Raw genomic sequence first — 26,321 nt, forward strand, 5'->3', positions numbered from 1 at the left:
CAGACTTTACTCAACAGTTACTCAGTACTTGAGTAGTTTTTTTCACCAAGTACTTTTTAAATTTTACTCAAGTAATTATTTGGATGACTACTTTTTACTTCTACTTGAGTCATATTATTCTGAAGTAACAGTACTTTTACTTGAGTACATTTTTTGGCTACTCTACCCAGCTCTGCTTCTGACTGTTTAAATCTTCAGTACTGTTGCGCTAATGGAGAAACTACAGTCGGTCTCCATGAACTGGTGCCTGAACCTTTAGGGGATAATGGACACGCAGACGTTCTTGCTGTATCTGTCTCTTTCACTCTCGCAGGCACAGAAATACACATGAAATCAACACAAAGCCGTTGTCTCTGCCCCAAGTCCAGGTCGGTGCCATCTTGTCTCAATGAGATAGTGTGAGACGACATGGAATCCATCACAGAGCCCCCGCTGAGGTGAGAGCGGCAGTCGTGGCACGGGCCGAGACACGGGGCTGATACCAGCCTTTATCAAGCAGCTGATAATGCCCAACCGGGTTCCAGAAATGTCCATTACGGAGGGGAATATCCGTCACCTCCGGGCTGTTCTAGACATCCGCTGGCAGGCCTGCTCCCAGGTCCATGATATTTCGCAAGAGGAATGTCTCAGTGGTGATAGTATGTGCTCTGGTTACATTACTGTTTTGTCAGAGATGGCAACACAGAAGGGACGTGTTGGACTGTTACACCAGCAGTTCCAGTCTTCAGAAAAGCTGATGAGTGATGTCAGAAGGTTTGTGCTGTTCTTCTATAACAAACTTTATGACCAAGCCATGACAACGGAGCAGCGGGGCTTCAAATCAGCAGGGGTGATGTTGGTCCCATGATTGAAACATCATTTATATAGAAAAAAACAACAACAACTCTGTAGTCTTGCATGAACATAAAGTTGGATATACAGGACTGTCTCAGAAAATTAGAATATTGTGATAAAGTCCTTTATTTTCTGTAATGCAACAATATCATACATTCTGGATTCATTACAAATCAACTGAAATATTGCAAGCCTTTTATTATTTTAATATTGCTGATCATGGCTTACAGCTTAAGAAAACTCAAATATCCTATCTCAAAAAATGTGAATATTCTGGGAATCTTAACCTTAAACTGTAATCCATAATCAGCAATATTAAAATAATAAAAGGCTTGCAATATTTCAGTTGATTTGTAATGAATCCAGAATGTAGAACATTTTTGTTTTTTTAATTGCATTACAGAAAATAAAGAACTTTATCACAATATTTTAATTTTCTGAGACAGTCCTGTATACGTTACAGCTTTTAGTTGTTTGTTTGTTACTTCTCCAAAGAAACATTTATGTCACCATCAGTAGCGGAACATATCAGAGCCGGGCCGGGGGGCGGGGCATATGACCGGGCCCTTTGCAGCAATTTACCACAAACTCATATTTTATTGATTGATGGATTGATTGATTTGATTGAATTGTTTATTTCGAACACATATGGGAAAAATATAACATTTTAAAACAAATTCAAAACATACAGAAAAAAAGCAACAACAACAAAAACGTAATACAAATGGAGAGAAGAAAAAAACAGTGTCCGAAAAGGAGCAGGTAGAAGTAAAACTTGCCCCTTTGTTTCCTCTATTATAAGTTAAACATAAATATTAATAATAAATAGCTGCTACTTTACACTATTAGGCTACAGATTTCCCCATTGGTTGTGCCTTTGCACCTAACCAGCAAACAAACTTAACATAACACCTCAATCAAATAACTTCCCAGAATTTCCTTTTTGTACCGTTTTTTTAATTGATTTATATTTGTACATTGCTTCAACCCATCACTCAACCCATTCCATAGATCCACTCCAACAACTGAGATACACATGCTTTTCCTTTTAGAATGAACACATTGTTTTTTTAAATTACATTTTTTTCTTAAATTAAAACCCCCCTCCCTGTCACAAAACATTTTCTGTAAATTGCCTGGAAGTGAATCAGTTCTCGCTTTGAATATGATTTGTAGAGTTTTTATTTTGACAATGTCCCAGAATTTCAACACATGCGACTTTAAAAACAGTGTGTTTTTGGCGGCCCGGGCCCGGGGATGAATCGCTGCTAACAACGTCAGGTTCATCTCCCACGGGAGGAGGATTAAGGGCGAACAAAATATGCGTCTAGCTCGGGCAATTTGGCTTTTTCTGGCTCCCTTTTTTCTTTTTCTTTGCGTTTTATTGCTCCACTTTTGTGTTTATAACTCCCGCTCATGTTTAGGCTGTAGGATTACTGTGCTCTATTGAGAAGTGATCGATGATGACGTATGACGTTGATAGACGGCTGTTGATGATGAACGATTTTACCCAAAATACATTTGTAGATTCACTTGCAATTTTTGTTTCAATGTTAACTGTGAGTGCATGAAAATCTCAGCACAACATATTATACCACGCTTTATACCTAATATGAACCAAGTGGTGCCGCAAAAAAAAAGAAAAAATCTCGTGGGCGGGGCCTGCTGCCTCAGGGGCCCCATTGGGCCCCCGGGCCGGGGGAGTACCACCCCCCCCCCTGAAGCCCCGCCCGTGATAACCATGCATCTTCCAGATGACAGAAAAACTGTTCACTGTGACTGGTTTGGCTGCGTCTCCCAACTTTTGAATCCCCGGTCCATCAGTGCCCCCACAAACCCCCCAACATTGGCCGGTCGCATGGACATCTCTATGGAGTAGGCTGAAGCCATTAAGCGGCCACAACACACTCTACTGCCTCTCCCATATGTAATTGCCTGATAGGGCCTGTGATATTTTTATCAGCCGCGCGCGGCTGCCAAAAGGGGAGATATGTAAGCGTGTATGTTTGTGTGTGCCCGCGTGTGTGTGTCTTTACATGTCATGCATCGGTACACCTCTGTCAGGAGAGATGCCTGCTTGCTGCAGGAAACCCCATGCTTCTGTGCGCCTGCATATCAATTTATGTGACCCAGCCTCTCAGCCGTGACAAGGCACAGAACATCCAAACCTAAATGCAGCATTGGCTTTGATCCTCATGCCTCATGATAATGTATAATATCTCTGACATTTTGGATCTTTTTTTTTTTTTCCTTTAAGTTATTTTTCTGCATACAGTAGATATTTGTTCCACTATACAGCAAGTGATACATACAAATAGGAAGGGGCTTTTGCGGACTTGTGAGGTTCAAAAATAACTCAACAAAATATATTGCGTGACGTTATCCCTTCAGGCTGCTAACGGTGCAATGTAGGCTGCTTTTTCCTGCCTTGAGTCTCAATATACAGGTACACAGGTATCTGTGGCCTTCTTCCAGGACAACACACACAAACACACACTAACACACACATGAGTAGTGCAAGCCCTTCCCTGCTGGCGGTTAGATTTATTTACTGTATGCTTGTCCACAGCCAGAGTGATTTAGGGCTTTGGAGGGAAGGTAAAGGCAGGGAAGACATGGGGGGAGGCAGAGAAATAGAGAAAGGAGGAGACAGCCCATGATTCTAACTGGAGTTTACTACCCACCGACATAAAACCAGAGGAAAACCAGCCCTCTCCTTTTGGAAGACGGATTAGGAGGTGGATTTCACCTTGCTGGGATCTCTTTGAGTACAAACTGTCTTCTGGGTGAATCATTAAATGCTATTTACGACTCCATTCATGAGGTTTAAGACATTCTGCTGTGGTCACTCCCCACAATGATTGGATGCAGCTAGTTAGTCACGCTGTCCTGCAAAGCAAGCGCGTGTCTGCCAAAACGCTGCAGGAAGCCTGATAGAAAGTCAGGGGTGGGGGGAAATAACATGTTTTGGTCTTTTCTGACCTTCTCTGGAACATTAATGCAAATATAAGGCAGCTGAAAAAACATTACAAAGCCAGCTGGGACTCATCCAACTCATGAACTTAATTAGCTAGCAGAAGCTTGTGAATGGTATATCTGGCCGTGTACGTACTGTACAAATTGGAAACTTAATAGAATAGTATACTCAATAGAATAGAGCTTATGATTATATTGTCTGACTGCATTTTATTTATTTATGTATGGTATCTGTATTTTTTTGCTTCATAGATTTTTCTGTTTTGAAATTATGCTGATTAACATTTATTTTGTTAATGTTGGTCCAACCCTGGCAGAAGAAATCCCAGATCTACTGCCATCCGAATAATAATTTCGATTGTAGACAAATTAAAAATTTAAAACACCTACTGATTGCAATGATATTGATATGAAAGTTGTTAAAAAAGAGAGATATTAGAACAGTGGTTCTTAACCTTGTTGGAGGCACCGAACCCCACCAGTTTCATATACTCATTCACCGAACCCTTCTTTAGTAAAAACATTTTTTTTACTGGTGCACGAAATGAATTGTGCATTAACATCACCTTGTTCAAATAACAAAACCAACACAGTGCATGAACTCAAAACAACTTTGCGTTGTGTTCTTGTATTCCCCATCTCCATGCAGCTTCAAGAATTGTACTAGAGTTGCTCAACTTGGCATTGCAAATCATGCAGATGGGACGCTGACTCCCGTCACGTTCCTTGATACATATAAATCGATGTTTTATATATTCGTCCGACCACTTTCTTTTTTTGCCCGACATAGTTAGCATGGATTAAAATATTCCGTAAGAAATCACACGACACACCGACAGTCACATGTTGTGGCGGTTGGAGGTGTCCATGGGGTCGGCGTCACTGACGCTAACCCAACGTCACACCATTCCGGTGTGTGGTCCAGACTAAGAAGGAGGTCTCACTCTGCTGCTTATCCAGCGCTCTCAAAGCGGACCGGTAGGGAGTCTCACTCAGACATATATACAGCCCTCTCTAAGCAGTCTGATAGGGAGGTCTCACTCTGCTGCATAAACCAGCGACCTCAAAGCGGACTGGTAGGAAATCCCAGAACAGGACGCTTTCAATGACTGTGCCCACTAACTGCAGACTAGACTGAGGGGTGGACCTCTGCGGCGGAGGCTCCACCGAACCCCTGAGACCGACTCACCGAACCCCTAGGGTTCGATCGAACCCAGGTTAAGAACCACTGTATTAGAACCATTAACCAACGTTTGTAATTTATCATTTCTAGCTGGTAAATTTCCACAGAAAATGGAAAAAGAACCACTGTTTAAAACTGTAAATAAACACTATTTCACAAATTCTTGGCCCATTTCTTTACTTCCACAATCCTCTAAAATCTTAGAAAAACTGTTCATTATTAGATTGAACAAATTCTTGGATAAACATTTTTCACTCTCTGATTGTTGGTATAGATTCAGAACGACCAGCTCAACATCGCTGGCTTTGATGGTCACAGTTTTTGGGTTTCTGTCTTTTCCTGTTTTACTTTGAAAGTCTGTGTCCTTGTGTTTTAGTTCTGTCTTGACTTCCTTTGTTCCCATCTTCCCTGATTGATTGCACCTGTCTCTCGTCAAGCCCTATTTGTATATCTTGTGATGTCTTTCTCTTCTTCCCTGCTGGTCTTTACTGTTTTCTCCATACTGTTTCTTTTCATGGTTAGTTTTTGAGGTTTGTTTTGGATCCTGCTCAGCAGCATTTTTAGTTAATGAATATGTTTTGTTTTGAACTCCTGCCACCTCTGTCTCCTGTATCTGGGTCCTACCTCTCCAAGTCGTGACATTAATAGGTTAAGTTGAGGCAATTGCAAATGCCATTGAACACAAGCAGTTTGCAGTTGAAATATGGATCTTAAAAAAGCTTTTGATACAACTAATCATGACATATTACTAAATGAATTGGAGTGGTATAGGATCAGAGGGGTCATGTTACAGTGGGTGGGAATTTATTTAAAAGGCAGGAAAGAGTTTGTGAAGATGGGAGAGTTTATATATTTGTACTTGGATATTGCTTGTGGTGTCCCCCATAGGGCAGTTTAGGGTCCAATATCTTTATATTAATGATATTTGCAAGGTACCTTCAAAAAAAATCATACTATTTGCAGATGACACAAACAAACAGGTTTCCTCTTTGCTAAAACAGGAACTTCCCATAAACCTTGCAACCATTTAAGTCACAAAAAGTTGAACTTTTAATACCTCTAAGTCATCTGGGCCCCTTTGGCTCCTTCATGCACCTCATTATAGGCATGATGGGGATATCTGCCTTCAAAGCTTAGGACAGATTTCCAGTAGCCCAGATGATGATTAATGCAGAAGACACTACAATTACAAAGATATTATTGGACAATATGGTTTGAGGTTCTCTGAAAAGTCAGTTTGGAAAACAAGAAATTAGCACTTGGGCCACTCCGATCATCATCACAGAGAGAAGCATTTTGTATGACATAAGACAAAAAAAAATGACCCCCCCCTCCCTTTTGTAAATAAAGAGAAAAAAATGTAGCCATTAATACTTAACATTAATTGTTATTGAGTGTTATTAGTGGATTTGTGTGAAAACATTAATCTCGATCTTATCTTAACCCAAACCAAGTCATTTATGTGGTTCAAGTAAGTTGTTGTTTTTTTTTGCAATGGCTCTGTAAAGAGATAAGATCATGACATAAATGCTACAGCTTTACAGAGCTGACAGGCAGAAGGGCAAAATCCCCAATAGTTAGAGAAATAACAGGCAGAAAACAGGTGAATCGTTCAGTTGCGGCTACAAGCACCAAAATTGGCACACATACTCCTTAGGGGTTGCTCTTTTGATAAAACCATTGTGCCAAAAAAAAAAAAAAAAGATGGCGGCCATTTTTAAAGATGGCCGCCATCGAATATACAGTAATATTGCATTTCCCAACAAAATCCCATAGACATTTCCTATTTGAATGATCTTGGTGTCAAATCATAACCTTTCCATTATGTAGAATCTAAATTTGGACCCATGGACTTATACTTTGGCTTCCTTGTACCATATATCCGTCCCAGAATCCTAATATTCTGCAAAATTTGAGTTTTTTTTGTTATGTTTGACACTGGTAAAATGGATGGCAGTGTATACCTTAGTATTGTTAGAGGTTTAGTGTGTGTATGTGTTTGGTGGTCAACAGAGCGGATGTCAATGCACAGCCAGGGCACACTGGCGGCACCGGTGCTGTGAAACTCAGCATGGGGCTCAGTATCAGCTGAGAGCTGAGTCATTAGTTTGGTGTAACTAAGTAATGGCTTCAGTGTCCTAAATGCTGTCTAATAAGCCCCACATCAGTTAGCTAGTCTAGTTTACATGTAGTTTGATGTTTAGTTAGACAGCCGCGCCTGAATTGACAGGGTGTGCCAGCGCGGGAGAGCCAAGCCAAGGGTAAGGGGGCTAAGCATGACTATTCATGGACTTACCCAGATGGTGTACAGATCGCACAGGACTTAAATGATACTGGATGAACGATCGGGCTAGGTGTAGATTGTATAAGTTATTGTCGAACCTAGTTGTATCCCATACCTTATTGTGCATAATGGTGGTAAAAGGATAACCCCTCGGCCTTGTTTCAATAAATACACATCATCACACTGTGAAATTTTGATTATCAATCCATCCATCGTCCGCCGCTTAGCAGCCTCAACAGAGATGCCCAGACTTCCTTCACCCCAGACTCTTCCTCCAGCTCTTCCGAGGGGAGTCCGAGGCGTTCCCAGGCCAGCCAAGAAACATAGTCTCTCCAGCGTGTCCTGGGTCTTCCCCAGGGTCTCCTCCCAGAGGGACATGCCTGGAACACCTCCCTAGGGAGGATGGGCATGCCTGGAACACCTCCCTAGGGAGGATCCAGGAGGATCCGGTACAGATGCCCGGAGTAGCGGCTCGACTCCGAGCTCCTCCCGGGTGACCGAACTCCTCACCCTATCTCTAAGGGAGCGTCCAGCCACCCTGTGGAGGAAACTCATCTCTAAGGGAGGAAACTCATCTCTAAGGGAGCGTCCAGCCACCCTGTGGAGGAAACTCATCTCTAAGGGAGGAAACTCATCTCTAAGGGAGCGTCCAGCCGCCCTGTGGAGGAAACTCATCTCTAAGGGAGCGTCCAGCCACCCAACGGAGGAAACTCATGTCGGCCACTGGAACTGGAAAGAGTGAGAACCTCAAAACGTAAGGCAGAGAGTGCTCAGCCAGTGGAATGCCAGACCAAGTTTAACAGAAACCAGCATTCAAAGCTCATTGTGTTTCATACTGTATGTGACAAAGAACTCACATCCTCTGAACAGACCAGAAAAGCTATGAAAATGAATCTCAATAAGAGGGTTAATGAATGTGCCCGGACTTTAAATGATGGAAAACTAATTGCAAGACTGAGCTGTGGAGATGTTGTTGCACAGGAGCTCCAATACCATGCTGCATGCTTGGTAGACTTGTACACTAGAGAGAGGTCCTACCTCAGAGCCACCAAGAGACTGGAAAAGGAACATGCAACCATAGAGGGTGACCACCCACAGGCATTCTCAGAGCTAGTCACATATCTAGTGGAGACCACCAAATCTGGTGAGGGTCCTTCATTCTTCCGACTTACAGACATAGTTCACCTGTATGCCCAGCGCCTGAAACAGCTGGGTGTTGATGCACCTCCTGTCAACTCCACAAGACTGAAGGCAAAACTGCTGTAAGAAATACCTGAGTTGGAGGCTCACAAGCAGGGAAGGGGTGTTCTTTTGGCTTTCCAGAAAGAGGTAGGCTTTGTCTTGTCAGAAGCCTCTGATTATTATAGTGAAGCTATTATTCTTAGCAAAGCAGCTAACATTTTGCGAAGACATATGTTGGACCACAAGTTCACATTTGATGGAACCTTCTATGCGAGTTGCATTGAGGAGGCCATTCCACACAGTCTTCTTCAGTTTGTGGCCATGCTTGAACACAGAGCAGACATCAAATCTCAGCTGAGGCTTGGGGCATCAAAGACCGATCAAGCAATTGGTCAGCTGCTTCAGTACAACTGCTACACACAGTACAAAAAAGGAAGTGCAACTCACAGACACTCCAAAAATAGAGAGACCCCATTCCCTGTTTACATGGGGATGTCCATCTATGCAAAGACCAGAAACCAGAAAGTTGGTGGACATGCTTGATGAGCATGGCATAAGCATTCCATACAACAGGGTTCTAGAGATATCTGCACAGCTGGGAGATGCAACAGTCAGTAAGTACATGGAAGACGGGGTGGTCTGTCCACCAGTTCTGCGAAAAGGGCTGTTCACAACATCAGCCATGGACAACATAGACCACAACCTCACTGCAACGACAGCGACCACTTCTTTCCATGGAACCAGCATCTCTGTTTTTCAGCACCCAACTAAAGAAGACAAAGGTGAAGATCGTGGAAAGCTGAAGTTCAGAGAAGAGATAGTGAAGAGAGTTCCAGAACTTCCAGACACCTTCACCAATGTCCGGCCGGCCTTCTTCACCAAGAAGAAACCCTCTCCTCCCCAGAGTGGTGTGACACCCCCATACACCAGTCTGCTGAGGCCACATCTGGCAATGGAGTACGAGTGGCTGGAGAAAGTAATTTTAACAGATGGGCCGGTGGATGAAACTTGGTCAGCCCACCATGCTTAACAATAACAAAAAACGTATATTTTGGCAGAATATTAGGATTCTGGGATTGTTATATGGTACAAGTAAGTCCATGGGTCCAAAGTTAGATTCTACATAGTGAAAAGGTTATGACATGACACCAAGATCATTCCAATAGGACAAATCTATTGGATTTTATTGCGAAATGCAATATTACTGTATATTCGATGGCGGCCATCTTTAAAAATGGCCGCCATCTTTTTTTTTTTTTTGGCACAATGGTTTTATCAAAAGAGCAACCCCTAAGGAGTATGTGTGCCATTTTTGGTGCTTGTAGCCGCAACTGAACGATTATTCCTGTTATTTCTCTAACTACAAATACCTTGTTGATTTACACGTCTCCAAAAGCAGAAAGTGATTGGATATTTCATGAGGGGGAGTCAGGGGGAGGTCATTTCAAAGTACATGTAGAAAATTGCAGTCAAAAGATGATCAGGCCTAGTCAATACAGAATATCAATCAATACAAATGTATACTATAATTTACGCTATGAAGCCATTGTGGTAAACTTAATTAACTTTGCTCAAGGTCTCCCTTATGGCTCCGCTCTCATTATCGTCTACCTCGCTCCTTCCTCTCCGGGCGCTTTCCTCCTCCCTGCAAAGCCTTCCTTTTGCGAATGTGGTGCTGATTGCTCAGCAGTCCTTTAAGCCTTTCAGTGAGATCTATTTCTGACTCCTAATACACCAGAGGTGGTCACCGAAAGGGAAGATTCACATTCCATAATAAGAGAAAAAAAAAAAAAGTCATTCACCGGGAAAGGCCTTTCAGGATCGGATAGTAGGGAGGTTTGACAATCACGACTGATTCCGATTTGGCTCTTATGTGTAACAGCTCTCCCGGGATGAATGACATAATGTTACAGGTCACTCAACAGAAGGAGGACGGTTGCAGTCCCCCGCTCCGACTCTCACCCAGTGTATTCCATCTGTTTTCTGGATGACAAGAGACATTTCGTTTACAAAATCAGTGATGGGCCTAATTGGGTTTTGTGTTTTACTTTGGTGAAGTCTGTTTGATTCACATTTGAAGATTCGGAAATCTTCTACATTTTTCTCCCTCCCACTGGTAGCGAGAACAATCCTTTACTGGTGAGATGAGGCGTGGCGGTCAGCAGGACCAGTGTGACATTCACAGCGTTGCCTGACTTTAAAACTCTGCTTCTGTGTCCCCCAACAGAAGGCTTCCTGCAAAGCAGACTTGTTAGAAAATAATAAGTATCAAACTCAGTAATTGCACTTCAAACTATCTTAATTATTCTGTACAATGGCTAGTCTTAGTGTAATTAAGCCTTTCCAGATCCATATGGTGGCTTATTTGATCGTGCCTCCCCCAGCTATGCATGGCTGACACACGCAGCGGTAGGATTCTGTCACAAGTTATATTGTGCTGCTAATATTTGGCGGTTTTCAATGCCACAGAAAAACAAACAAACAAACTGTCAGGGTTTGACACTTCCCCCCAGTTTTTGAGTTTCAGTTCTGTCCCTCCTGTTTCCAATCTGTCCTGATTGTCTGCACCTGTGTCTCGTTATCCCCTGTGTATATCTGGTCTTGTCATTCCCCTACTCCCTGTCGGTCCGTACTGTTTCTACCTCGTCAGGTTTTTGTAGCCACGTTCACGTTCATGGTCTTGTTTTGTATCCTGCTCTGCAGCGCTTTTAGTTTGGCTTTTTCTAAATAAATCCTGCTTTTTTGCAACTCCTGCTCTCCTGCGTTTGGGTCCTCAACAAACACCAACCGTGACACAAACAAATAGAAAGATAACAAGAAAGTCTACCAAAGCAGCCATTCTAGACACTTCGCAGTCTAATACCTGCCGGTGGTTCATTGCCAGGTCATTTACCCTCAGAATTTAAACCCATATGATTTATGGCATGGTTGCCCTGGTCTGCTCTCCCTCTTAAGTTCAAAGGCTGTGTTGGGCTGCCAAATGCTCAAGGGCATGGGCTAATATGATAAAGAGTGAACAATGGCTGCAGGGATGAATAGGAGGGGGATGTGTTTGTGACAAACAAGGAATGGCAAAGTGAGAGATGCACCGTCTGAGGAGCCTGGGGGGAAGGTAGAAGGATGTGAGGAACGAAGGGCTTTCTCCCCATCAGCCCTCACTAGAGGGGAGAAGGTGGAGGGAGTGGAGAAGGGTGGCAGGGTTGCAGGGACCACCAGTCATGGAGGATTATAACTGCTAAATACAAGAAAATTGTATTTTCTTCTTTCTCTGACTAGTTCCGCTGGGTTTCTTTTCACACTTTTATTTTTAGAAGAGAAGTTATATGACTATAGCCTCCCCTGTATATTCAGATGTATGTGGCCTCTTTGTAATTTCGTTGTGATGATAAAATGTCAGCTTGCATGGTATCATCTGTAAAACCAACAGTTAAGATATCTCTGCTTGAAATTAAACCCCCCAAAATATCTCTCTATATCAGGGGTCGGCAACCCGCTGCTCTAGAGCCGCATGCGGCTCTTTAGTGCCGCCCTAGTGGCTCCCTGGAGCTTTTACAAAAATGTTTGACCTTTTTTTTTCCTTTTTTTCTTTTTTTTTTTCTTATTCTTTTCTTTTTTTTCTCTTTTTTCTCTTCTTTTTTTCTTCTTTTTTTCTTCTTTTTTTCTTCTTTTTTTCCTTTTTTCTCTCTTTTTTTCTTCCTTTTTCCTTTCCTTTTTAATCTCGAGATTTCAACTTTTTTCTCGAAATTTTTACTTTTTTCTCGACATTTCGACTTTTTCTCGACATTTCGACTTTTTTCACGAAATTTTGACTAATTCCTCGACATTTCAACTTTTTTCTCGACATTTCAACTTTTTTCTCGAAGCACATAATGAAAAAAAAATCTCCCCCAAGTTCTAACTAATTTAGATACATGCAGCCTGTGTTGTCTTCATTCTAAGGCTTATACGAGACTTTTCATTTTTTGCGGCTCCAGACATTTATTTTTTGTGTTTTTGGTCCAATACGGCTCTTTCAACATTTTGGGTTGCCGACCCCTGCTCTATATGGAATACTTCAATGAGATGTCAACAATAATTTTATAGCAGAAAAGAGCTTCTATCTTGGACAGAGCAGATACCACATTTTGGAATTAATCTCTGCAATTCAATCTCAACACCAACTCAATATACAGTATTTAAACATTTTATGAGCATTGCAGTCAGGATTTAAGCCTTCCGAGTCAGAAATAGGCAGCTGCCTGTATCAGGCTCTGGGAGTTTTTTTTTTTTTTTCTGAAGGGAGGCGGGAATAGGTTGTGCTTCGAAGCGGATATTTAGGACAGATTATTAGCAGATGGCAAGGTGACAACTTGAGCCACTGGTTCTTGTGTTGACATATCACAGCGGGGTCACAGCTGAAGGCAGCACATCAACACATCAAAGTCTGTCTCTCTCGGTTTCGATTAACACTCACCAGATGACCTGGAAAAGGCCAGAGAGGGTTAACAAAGAAAAAACGAGAACATAATCTGATGTATTTACATTCGTCTAAGTGCATGCGAGTATAGCTGTGTCAGGAAGCACTGAAATCGTGTAATTAACCAAATCTATTAATCATTTTAAGAGTAATCCCCAGGCCATTACATGTACCACAAGACTATCACTATTGATGCAATGAATTTGCATCATTAGATCAGACCCTTTAATAATATGTATTTGTAAAAAAAAAAAAAAAAAAAAAACAGCAATCAAAAATAAAATAAAACCCATTTTAAAACCCGAAATTCTTGACTTTGTCATTATGCTTACGAAATCCATGTCTTGTTAATGCTTATGGAACATGTAGGTCACTCAAAAGGTAATACTGCATGTTGCACCAGCTCAGAATATGTTAAGATGTTACTATAAGATCATCAAAAGCCCAAACGTTTGAACGCTCGTATCACAGTCTTTATGTAAAATCCTAAACTTGACTTCATTTTGAAATAGATACACTTGAATAGCAATAAAGGGCATGGTTCCCTTCTTAAATATGAGGAACCAGGAACCAAAGAGCAGAAAGGGTTTAAAAAAGTAAGATGATACAAAGATGTAAAGCGGCTAAGGATTGTGCCTGCCTGAGTAAATCTTTTCCCCCCATCTTTGGAGTTAATAATACACAAGGAAATTCATTTTGACAGATTTACCACTGAGCTAATGTCATTTCACACATCTTCACCCGATGGTGGACACCATTATCTTGGTTGCAGCTTCATATTATCACCTTAACAGCCCTTTTATTTCGACTACGACCCCTGCGATTCAGCAACCGTCAGCTGTAGCCTCTGCCTCTGACTAGGACACATAACGGCCTGACAAACTGAAACTTCTCAGCAGAATAAGAAAGAAGCAGAGTTTTCAGGCTTTTTTAGGGGGTTGGAGTGCTGGCAGAATGAGACATGAGAGGGGACATCAGGGTGGCAACCTTTGGCCACTCGTCCTGCGTATGCTTTTATGAACTTAATCCCACCAGATGCACACACACACACGCTAATACAGAGTTGCTCACGTGAACGGACGCACGCGAGCACACTGTCACAAGAAGAAAACATTGCAAAGTTGGCATTTGAACAATATTTGCAAACAAACTGGCAGATGTCAAAAGGCTTTGATGGTAGGATTTTCGAGAGGGGCTGGGGGGGAAGCACTAATACGGATATGCTGTAGTTACTGGATGTGCTGAGTGCTTTGGGCCTTCGGATGCCAAAAAAATATGGTGCCAGGTCTACATGCAACGAGCATCAAAAGATATAGAAGATAAAAACATGTAAAAATAGTCTAGAAATCTAACAGACGTAGGAGATTGTGGGGTGGGCGAAAGATGTTGAAGAGTTAATGACACATTTCATGTGCTAATTCAGACTTTTGATCCATGATCGCTGTGTAGATTTAACATACCAAGATACACCCCTAATCTCCATGTCCTTCTAAGATGCCATTATTAACATTTTCTTATTTATGTAAAAGTCAAGCCATGTCCTATTTCTGCACTGGTGTCAAGTTGAAAGAGACTATCTGAAAAGGGGCTAGCGTTCACCCCGACGTCTCTGGGATAATGGCAGTATTAATTACTGGTGAGTGTGACCCAAGAAGAACTAAAAACAGATAATCCCACATGCTGCAGAGGAAGACTTTAGGGCTGCTCATCCCTCCGTGGCTGCTGCTTCAGCCGCTCGGATGTCATCACGACCTCGCCCATCTGACTCACTATATACAAAGAGGTGGAATAAAGCGGCAAACGTGCCATCCGGTGTTTACGCCCCGCTCCCGTGTGCATTTTTGTGTTGCCATGAGATGCCAAGCGGGTGGCTGAAAGCCAGCTCCTCTCCTCTCAGCAAGAACACATCAGAAGAGGACAATAATGCGTAATTACAATTGACAATCTAAAACAAAGCCCTTCACTTACAATGAGTTCCTCTTGGAGAAAGGAAGGTTACCTCAAGGGGGAATTCTAATGAAGCAGATGGCTGAGTGCTCACAGGGGCAGACGCAGACTGTCCTCTTTTTTTTTTTTACAGTCCGCACAACATTTCCAGCATTTTGAGGAGCTTCACCTGTCTCTTGACCGCTCTTTGTGTGAATCCGAGTGGTTGCCTCTGTGCATAAAACTTGGATAATAATAAGAATCACAAGCAAGTAGGAAACATATTTCATGACATTTGCAATTTCTTGCAACATGTGAAAGGTTCTTAAGCGCTGTGCGTATATATTACTACGTCACGTTAGGGCTGTGCGATTAGTCGATTTTAAATCTAAATCAGATTTATTTATCACAATCGATGTTAAAAAAAGGAAAATCGGAAAATCGATTTTCCTTTTTTGCAGCTGGCTGCATTACAGACAGAGCTCGTCTAGTCATCTTTGTTTGGTCAAGAATATTGTAAATGTTGTCACTTTACTAAACTCAAGGAGGATTTACAGTATCTTTCAATTGCACTTCATTCCCAATAGGGAAATTTGTTTGCTATTTTTCTTTAAAAATAAAGATAAAATATTTGAAAGAATTTATTCCATTGTCTTTTGTAGTTTTACTAAAAAAATCGAAATCGGAAATCGGGTTTTCAGAGAAAAAAATCTGGATTTTATTTTTGTCCAAAATCACCCAGCCCTACGTCACGTTTAAGAGATTTAGTGACTGCAGCTGGCAGCGTGCTATATGTCATAAAGAGGGAGACAAAAAAAAGAAAAGAAAACTCGAAGTGGGTATTCCTTATGTTTTATTTTGTTCAATTTTATTTCATCCAGTATATGTGCTTATCGACAGTTTGCTGCTTTTACTGTCACACATAAGAACAACCACCGCAACTGTGTCTCTGTGGTTGTCGTGTGGGTCGGCGCAATGTCCCACTATTACCCACGGCGTCACACCACATCTGCACAGTTCACTTATTGCTCCCCCCCCCCCCCCCCCCCCCATAGTTCCCTTGTTAAACACAAGAAAAAAAAAATAGATATCCGTTGATCAATAGCAAAGCAGTCGATTTACTGTCCTCTTCAACAGGGCGTGAGTCCTCACGAGGAGTGCTGAACCAGTCACTGCGTCCATGAAACAAAAAGGCTGATCCTTCATGTTGAAAGTCTCCATCTGTAGTATCATATTGAAAACATCCCCCTCCTGCGCCGTAGTAAAGAAAAGAGATCATACAATGCAAATGACAGGTGTCCTTAAAAATGACGGACTTGTTATGAACGCTATACATAGACACAATTTGGTGTTAATTGCTTATAATTATCTGGTATAGTGCTGATATCACTTAGTAAGAGTCTAAAATAAATACAGAAATATAAATAGGTCCTATGCAAATATATAAATCTGTATAAGTGAGTACCTTGTCAACATTATGCTCCCAACATCAGATTAAGTGGAATTATAGTATGTACTTCAGCAAATGAAAGACAGCTCAGTGAGGCAGGATTTTTTTTTCCTCTAATGTAAACCCCTCATCTCTCCAAATAGACTCTAAATATGCCCTTTCTGTTTCCTCCTCCCCTCCCACCCCCAACCTCACTAATCTAGCGAAGAGCAGCCCCACCTTTGGCCTCAAAACAGAGTTGACCGGCTGCAAGTAAAAGACAGAAACACACATCATGCATTCTGCATTATCTAAAACTTGCAATGTGTATCTAATTAGATTAAAAGACGCACGTTTTGAATTTGCTCACGAATCGACGACTTTACACCGACACCTACAGTGAGAGACTCGTGCCCAGTGGCTCGTACGGCGCCGTTGACCTGAAGGATTAAACTACTGCTGCACGGTATTCCTAAACCAGGTCCTATTCAGGTTACAGTAACTCTCCCTAACAGCCCACTCCGTGATTGCAATAATGTTACTCTGGTGTCATTCCACCTCAGTGGAGCAGCAGCAACGAGGGTCAGTGGCTTTTCACGCTACAATAACCATCTCTCACCAAAGGTAGCAATCTTCATATTAGGTCCAATTAACGCCTGATTCGGATGCTTGCATGCAAAAAAAACAAACAAAAAAAAACAGTTCATAGAAGGATGGGCATAATTTGTCGTGGATAAATAGCTAGGGTCTTGACAAAAGAAAAAAAATACACTAGACACTTTCCTCCTCCCTGCCATGACAGAATTACATGTTCAATTACACTGCCGCTACAATCTAATCCTCAATCACAGCAACTCATTTCCTTGGTGTGCATTGCCAATTCACCTACTTATCTTAATGGGTGAGGAGGGCAGCGCGAGCGGAGAGGGCAGCTTAGATTTCCTCACAGAACTGGAAATGGTACAGAGGTGCCATAAGGGACTCAGACCTGCTTCAAAGCCCATTTAGCAGGGTGGGACTATGCGTGCAGCCATGCAGGAAGGAAACAATCACCACTTTCCAGATCATTTGTGTGAATTTTATAATGCAAAGACCGCGTAACCCTGACCTAGATTTGACTCGGTGGAAGCGCAGCAACACATTGCGTTCGTATCAATGCACGGAATTAAAATAAACATATCTCACAGGGTTTCCCACTGTTTCGACTGTAGTGTTTTCTGAAAAAGAGAGCATTTGTACAGAACGCCAGCAGTTCTCTTGATTTTTTTTTCAGATGCCCTTCACTGCTGCCTCCTTCATTGCTCTCAAACAAGCATCTACTTCCCATGTTTAGATGGGTGACACGGGGAGACATAATGAAAACGTTTCTCTGCATGAGAGAGTGAGTCACCGTTGTTTCTCTTTATTCGCCTCGCTCAAAAAACACAAAGTTTGTAAGCCTCCTTATCTAATTCCCAGCTGATTCCTCTGAAAGACATTGTCTCGGTGCTCCATTATGCTACAGATGCAGCTGTGGCAAATAGTCTGGGATGATGGAAATAGAAAATCTGCTTGAAGAATAAACATGGCTGTTAGGTGGAAATTCTGTTACTCCAATTCTGGCTATTTTCAGATCTTTACTTGGAATAAAGGATTACATGGTTTTTCTGTGACTTGATATTTCATGACCCTGAGGATTATGAACTTTTTCTCTTTTTCAGTACATAATATCAAAGCTTCGTGATCACCAATCAAAAACTGCTTTCCTCAATTTAATAAATGTCTGCGGTTTTCTTACAGGAAGTGGCCAAGACAGGAGATTTTGCAAAGGGGTAAAAGGGAAACGGACAAGAAATAAATTGGTCGTGCTGGCTCTAACTGACGGTGAAGGATTTAGCTAACAGTGCACCAATACCTTCCTTACACCCCTTATTTTTTGTTTGTTTAATTTTTGCTTTAGTTAAAGGACAGAGTAAAATTCAGACCGACTAATCAATCCCTGCATGATCCCCAACTCAACTCTGGCCTCCTTTGTCCTACCCTCCTCCCCCAACACCACTGACCTTGGCAGGTAGTGTGGGGAACCCAACCACATACGTAAACATCCCGAAACACAAACTAACAACGCTCAAAGCTTTCCTTCATATCCTTTCAGTCAATAACCGAGTGAAAAACACCCGCAAGCACTCAGAACCAATCATAAGAAAGGGAGCGACAAGCCAAAAAAAGCCCATCAGCTTAATACCTCATGGAGAGCCTGCCTGTATACCTGTCCTCCCTGTGGCTCAGTGTCCAACTACATAATTCCCTTTGCGCATCAATGTCTCCTCACATCAGCACCTTTGTCTCACAGACCGCCTTCAAACTGTTCTCCGGCTCCACGTCCCCGTTAGGTCATATATTCTGAGGAAAAGGGGAAACCTTTCCCTGATGTCCTCGGGCACATCACTCTGGTACATGACGTTAGAGCCTCTAAAGCCCGCTATATGCACAGATGATCATCGTTTCAGATGTGGAACGGTTCAAACGCTATACTGGCCCCTATTTCCGTGGACCACACGGTGGACCAAAGGGAAAGTCTGCCCAAATAGCTGTCTATGGCAGAGGTATGCAACATTTTACAAGCAGGAGAGGTGAACAAAGCACTGCCCTCGACACTGGTGACACAATCTGTCTCAATGCAAGAAGAAAAGTGCAAAAAAAAATCCATGAATCTTTACAATTTCTCCAGCAAATGAAGCTCTGTAACTTATAATTCCAAGTTTGTGCTGCAAGCTCTTCCTCTGAACCCTGTTAGTGACACGTCAGTTGTTCATTCCTTCATTTTAACTGAATGGCTGATAAAAGACTGCATTGAGGTGCACTCGTTAACTCCATTATTGTTACTCGATTCCATGGGACCTTTGAGGCAATGTTGATAAACTGACAACAGAATGACATCAAAGTAACGATGCTCAGATCATGGGGGAATACATTATTAATCAGCACACACACGACCTGAAATGTTACACAACGTTCTTTAAAATACAATTATGTGGCTCCAAGAGACAATCCCTCTGTAATAGAGGAGTGTTGGTATCTAATAACAGTGTTGCCCAATATGTTATGAAGCCTGCGATAGCAATGCCTATGAGAGATCATCTCCTCTGTAAAGTGTGAGTGTGCATCCAACAAAATCCTACTGTGTGTTCAATCTCTTGTCACAAATGTTGAACTTAGAGTCGCAAATTGCCCTGGAAGATCTGAATGGATCAAGAAAAGTGGAAAATCAATCAGTCATAGATTTGTTCATTGAAAATTTAGTTAGAGATGTTTCAGTTTTGTAATATGCAGTGGATAAGCTTTTTTTTTCTTTATTTCTTGTGAGGGAGAAGACCTTGTTGATGCGTGCATGTCTGCAAATATGCAGTTGTGCAACGTGTGCCACCTTGTTATAAGGACTTCATGAAACTGTAATGAGGGGACAGTGTGGTCACCTCCCTATGATAGCGTGTTAGGGTCAAGGGATTACAAATATGTCTTGTTAAATTAGGCTGCTGTGGCTGAGTGCTGTGACTGAGTTGGGGACTCAGCTGTCTAAGTGGGACCTGGGTCTGTCTTGGCGATGAGCTACACAGAAACATGTAGCTCATATCATCGTCCCCTTCGGGGGTTTTAACAGTGGGAACAGTGTGCGTAACCAGAGCAGGGCTTTCTGAGAATGTAAAAAAACAAACAAACACTACTTAAATTTAGTTTTTTGAAAAAAATCTGAATAATCTGAGAACCATCTTCTATATAAAGTGGAAGACATACAGTACATCTGATCAGAACCTTCATTGTACTTACATATTTGGACAAGCAGAAGTTCAATCCTCTTTGAAATAGTACCTTATTAATCTTGTTGACATACTCAACACCAAATGTGATGGCAATAATAATAATAATATTAATGTCTTTACTTCTGGAGTGATTTGTGTCATTACTTTGGGTTCCATAATGGGGTTTGGCATGGAACTGAAAATGATTCTATAATTTTTAATTGAAATCATTTCAAAATGGGGTCAATTTTTAAATAATTGCTTATTCATCTACACTGCAAAAACAGCCTCTCCAGAAAAAAACCCTAATATTCCCTTAATCTAGTCAAAATTGTCTTGTTTTAAGCAAATGGGCAAGGAAAACTTTCTTGACCAGAATTCTTAAAACAACCAAAATAGTCTAAAACAGTCTTCATATTGGTTAAAACAGGCTTTTATTTGTATTTTTTTGTACCTTTTTAAGAAAAGGAATTTTTGCAGTGTGGGACTGAGCTGCAGTGAAAATCAAATGTTTTGCTGAAAATCCTAAAATTTCGTTGGAGACACATCTCTCGGGTTTTTATGTCCAATACAAGAAGAAAAAAAGATTTAAAAAGATTTATTTTAAATGACATTAACTGGATAGACAAATATTCTGGATAGATAGTCTGAGCACAGTTCAGTTCCTGGTAACGGCCTTACTATATGGTGCATTTTCTTTGTTTATTCCAGCTTGCTCTCACAGTCCATAAACATTGGATTTTAGGTGAATTGGTGACTCTAAACTGGCCATAGGAGTGATCATGTGGTTGTTTGTCTATTTCTGGCCCTGTCCAGGGTGAACCCCTGCTGAAAAGAGCCAATAGGGTCTCCAGGAGATAAACAGGAATAAACAAGAATGGATGATGCATGTTCGCCACAGACCAAAAACCTATTTTCTGAAACAGAACTTTAATTATATGTACTGTAGTATACATTCGGCACTGTTTCAAGAAGATCCAAATTTTCTTGTCCCAAAATGTAAGAAAAAAAAAAACCCAAAACAGTTTTCAATGCTTTTTCAACAACTGTACTTTTTTAAAGTAGTATAATATGAGCAATGTGCAATTTCTCCCAGGCTTGGCGCAGCAGTGTGCAGTTGTACAAGATCATTTTACATTATGGGGCCTTTAAAGTACAGAGAAGGGGCTGTTGGAGACAGCTGACTGAGAAACATATCCAGATTCCCACATGAACAATTTGGCCAGTGGTTCTGTGTCTTGTTTAAGGACACTTTATCAATTGACATGGCTGCTGATGATAACATCCATCAAAGATATGGAATCAGTGACCTTTTCAGTTACAGAACAGTCTCTTAACCCCCTTGGGTAATGTGCCTTCAGTGCATCTACCATAGCTACAGTACATACTTCAAGCATTAATACATGTACATACATTCAGCATCTCAAAATCAGTACTAGCCTTCAGTGATGAGACAGTTCTCGGTTGAAAGAATAGCAGTCACAGCAAAAGGTGTAATGTACACATGAAATACCAAATGGCATACTTCCTGTACTTTTCTAATATTTCAGCTTGTGCGGAACATAATCAGTATTTATTTAGTACACAAACTGAATACAGCTTTCACTTCAGGTTTGTATTTTTAGACCTATGTACGGGAAGCCTGTAGGGAGAAGTTTAGTGTTGGTGTATTCAGTTCCCCAGTGGATTTTGTTATGTAGTTCTGATTTTGGATGTTATTAGTGCTATGTAATGCATCACACAAGCTGTGGTTAATGGAAATCCTGGGTTTAGTGGAAAAAAGGCAAATTTGCTTTTGATCAGAATCGCAAAACCTTCTCCTTGCATCTGACTGCTCCACTCTTTCTCTCTTATTCTAACATTCAAACTTTGACACCTGCACACAGTCAGGAAGAAAAACAAAACATACTTAACACACATTAGTGGCATGAGCTTGGAAGACAAAGTGAGTTTGGTAGGATATGGTTTAGGACTCCGGAGAAAGCCAGTCCCTCATGTCTAAATATTGAGATGGAGGGGCAGCTCCTCAATACCCTCTCTTCTCCTTCAAAAAACAGTATTAATACCATAAAGTGATATAAAGTAAGGATCAACGGATCACAGAAAGGTGAACTGTTATTCCACAGGAAGTCTTTTTGGTTTTCTAAAATCTCATTGCCATTTCTCAAGGTTTCAAAAAGTTTATACATAGAATAAATAAGTACAATCTAATATATATATATTTATATATATATTTAAGGATCAACAATATGTGATCCCCAATATGGTACAAGAATCATCCTGTCTCAAAGCATGTTGTTTTTGCTAAAAATGTAGATAATTATTTTAAAACACACAAAAAAAACCTTTATACATGCAGGTATTAGTGCATAGGTTCCTGCAAAAAAGAGTGATATTGTGTAGGTCACTGATTAATTTCCCAAAAATCACCAGATGAATTTGGCATAGTCATAGAAATAAAGAAAAAGACTGTCCTTCAAAGTGAGCTAATTTCACACCCTCCTACCCCTTTGATTAACTTATAATTTAAATATATCTCTATTTATATACAGTATGTTGAATAAAAAAGGACAACGCATATAACAAATACTATTTTAGAGCTCTGAGTTACCTGGTAGAGTTCTTTTTAAATCACAGTAAATTTAAAATCTTGATAAAATGAGAGGTGGAACACAATGAAGTCTGAGGACAAAAAAGAAGGAAACAAGTGGAAATAGTTTGTGTCTTTCATTTCAGGAAAGCACAGGAGGGTGTGATCAATCCTCACAAATTGGAAGGGAGTTTCGAACGGACAGTCTGAGGTTCAAGATCTGACAAGTGGGCCACAGAGCCCCTCCGTGAAGACACAGCCAATGAGGCCCCAGGAGATTGAGTCTGGTGAGGGTGCCCTGGAGACATTTGTCTCGGAGGAGTTAGGTGCCCCGGTATTGAGCTACAGGGTTTGGGCACAAGAGTAGGTGAAGAAAAGGGTGACGGGTAATATTCCACAGAGGAGCGAGGAGTTTGGTGGCCAAAGGCCTGGGCCACCTCCTGGGGTAGAGATGGGTGCGAGCTGGATAAAAACTTTAGGTCCTCGGAAAAGCAACCCAGAGGAGAATCTCTCCCTGCTGTATGTTGCTGGCTGGGAAGCTGTGAAAGGTGGGGGGACTGAGGCATCAGCAAAGAACTATGGGATCCTGTGGCACTTGAAGGGTCACTGTAGTGGAAAGTCCTGCCTGTCACTGGACTTTGAATAGTGGGACTTGGGGCCACTGGGGTAAGGCAGGGAGAGGCGTTTGCTGAACCGTACTGGGCGAGGGAAGCCAGTGCAGACCTCTCTAATGATATCTGATGAGGCCAACATCCAGACTGGAGGCCTGTCAGGTTAACATGGCTCAGGGAAGATGGGGAACCTTCAGCAGGCTGTTGACCATGTTGTCCTTTCGTGCATGATGGGGAACTTTGAAGGGTAGGTTGGAAAAGGTTTATGCCACTGTTAGTCCTGCCCCCTCCAGCAAACTGCTGGAGAGGAGCCACTTGAGGAGGTTTGGGAAGTGTCTGAGTATGGAGAAGCTGATCAGAAAATGGCATGGAAGAGCCACTAATTGTAGGACTCTGACATCGAGAAGAACTCATGAATCCAGTTGTAATTCCACCAGAGGCTCCAACAGAGCAAGCTGTAGTTCCTTCTCCTTGGCTTCCTACTACACGTCCTACGCCCCTGCCTGTACGTCCTCCGGGGACTCCTCCCCCTGGCTCAATTGAACCTCCTGCTATATTGCTAGTTGTTGCTACGCCAGAAGCTCTTCCTAGCAATCCTCCAGGATTACCTACAGCCAAATCACCACAAACTCCTCCAAGTGCCCCTCTTGAGGTTTCACTGGAAACAACTCTGAATGATCCATCCCTGATCCTCCCTAATGATCCCCCACTACTTGTTGTCACCACTGGTGATTCTCCAAGAATCCCACCCACTGATCCTCCAGAAGCTCTTCCAATTGATCCTCTAATAGTTCCTCCTATTGATCTCCTTGCTTTATCTTGTATTGAGCAACAGGAAACACCCGTTATTGACCCACCTGATGTCCCACCCGTGAACCTGCCACAAGCAGGACCCATCGATCCTTCTGATTGTCCTCCAACTGTTTCTCCTAGAATCCCACATACTGATCTATCAGTGGCTGTTTTTAAGCCAAAATGTTCCCCAGGAGTGATGTCTGTTACCCCAATTGTAAAGTCCTCCCAGGCAGTATCCCCTCCAGTGGCTCCTTCAACAGAACCTCCAACCGCTCCAGCTGTAGACCATCCTGTAGCACCGCCACATGCTCCAACTGCCCCTCCACTAAGTCCTGATCCTGTGCTACCACTTGTAGATCTTTGATGGAAGAGGTTTGAAAGAGGTGGGCTGTTGGACCGAAAAGATTGCTGACGTTGTGGTTGTGGGTGTAGCTGGGCCATACTAGATGGCGGTGAATCAGAAGATGGATATGGACCAAAAGGGAAGACAAAGGCCCCTAATTCACTAGATCCAGACCCATTAGGTCCCCGCTGGTCTACACTACCTGAGGCATGTTGGGAAGAGCCAGTTATCCCAGAACCTGACGTCGTCTGGCGGGCCCGAAAAGAGGCCAGCAATGGCATGTCCACCCCTGTGCCCAGCTTAGAGGGTGTGCTAGAGGGGGAGTCCCCAGCAGAGTCAGGTGCTGTGGCTGAAGGAAGAAATGACTGGAACTTCTTAAGTCGGCTTGGTGGATCCTTCAGGGACCCAAGCACGGACACTGGAGGTCTGAAGAGCGTTGATGGGAGATGAGGATGGTGTGTCAGCGCGATAGCAACTGAGGTGGTGGCCGCTGCAGCTTGAAGAGGAGCCTGGATTAAGGGGGCCCAGATGACAGGGGTAGGGGAGGGAGGCGACTGCGGTGGAGCATTCTGCATGAGGTGGGCACAGGTAGCCATATCTCTGTCGTGCTGCACAATCTGCTGGATGATCTCATTTTCCTGGTAGTTGAGAGCACCGGAGCTGAGGTCATGTTGTACCTTGTGCTGCAGGATGGAGTTTTTCTTGCCTTTAAAAGCACATGCCCAGAAAAACACAAATAAAGAAACACAGAGAGTGACACGTGAGAGAGATAACATAACAATGAAAGTAAACATAACAGGCAGTTTTGAAATAAAGAACCTCTGCATTATCTAACAACCCTTTCCAGTGAACAAGGGTGGCACAAAGTGGGCTATAAATAAAAATAACAGACACATTTATAACTAAAAATCAAACCTGGGGAAAGGGGGGACAGAGAGCTGACAAAGAGATAAGAAAGGGCAGAATTGCTAAAGAAAAAGCATAAAAGGGGTAGAATAAAAAAAACTACAAAGCAATAACACCACATGATGCATGGCAGTTTGTATATTGGTTCACCTTTACTTTAATTACTTGTTCAGCAGTAATAAAGCATAAATCAAACCCTAGGTACATTAACATGCACAGCAAAAGTCATAAATAAGTAAATAAGTTCTCATTTTGATTAAGGCACTGACATCTAAAGAGCTTTTTTCTTACCATCTAAATATGAATAAGATCAAATTAAGCTATGAGGAATATTTTTATATTAATCATATTATTTAGACATGTACAGAACACAATTGAATCATATTGCTATTTTTATGATGTTTTGTCACACACACACACACACACACACACACACACACACACACACACACACACACACACACACACACACACACAGCTGATGCATGTACTAAACTTCAGCAATGTCGCTATAAAACTAAATGCTCAAAACAAAACACACATTTTGTGTTCTGAGGGATATTAATGCAGATATTGCAGTGGGAAAGGGAGACCTAATTTGTACACAAATCACTAACAGGATTATAAATTTGTAAGCATGTAAACAGGAAATACGAACAGAATTTCCAACATGAAAGTCATGTAAGCACTGAGATTGAAATGTATTCTTTTTCAGGTCAATAGTCATAATATTGCTGTGCGTGTAAACCTAGCTATCACGCTTTAAGGTGTAGACAGAGCCAGAGACAGATTTGAGCTTTACTGAGCTTAAACCCTGCCCCTTCTCAAACTTTCCCCGACCCGGCACCCCAACCTGGGACTTGCTGATTGGGCCGGAGCTTCGGGAGCTGCGTGCTGGCCTGCGGTCCCCACCCCTGGGTATCCCGTTGCCGCTTCCACCTGCCTGCTGTGCTGTTGCTCTCCCTAACCCCCAGTCTGGCCTTCGGCAGGAGGGTCCCCCCTTATGAGCCTGGTCCTGCTCAAGGTT

The 26,321-nt window shown here is 42.1% G+C and overlaps 1 protein-coding gene across 1 annotated transcript in view; it reads right to left on the bottom strand.

Moving 5' to 3' along the window:
* Positions 1-22,333: 22,333 nt before the first annotated feature.
* Positions 22,334-26,321, bottom strand: part of hcn4 (hyperpolarization activated cyclic nucleotide-gated potassium channel 4) — a 95,761-nt gene continuing 91,773 nt past the window's right edge. The window contains exon 8 of the mRNA XM_061711249.1: positions 22,334-25,094. Coding sequence (XP_061567233.1) covers positions 22,813-25,094 — 2,282 coding nt within the window. The 3' untranslated portion in view covers positions 22,334-22,812. The remainder of the gene's footprint in view (positions 25,095-26,321) is intronic.

The sequence above is a fragment of the Cololabis saira genome, chromosome 2, assembly GCF_033807715.1.
Source record: "Cololabis saira isolate AMF1-May2022 chromosome 2, fColSai1.1, whole genome shotgun sequence".
In the NCBI taxonomy this organism is placed as follows: domain Eukaryota; kingdom Metazoa; phylum Chordata; class Actinopteri; order Beloniformes; family Belonidae; genus Cololabis; species Cololabis saira.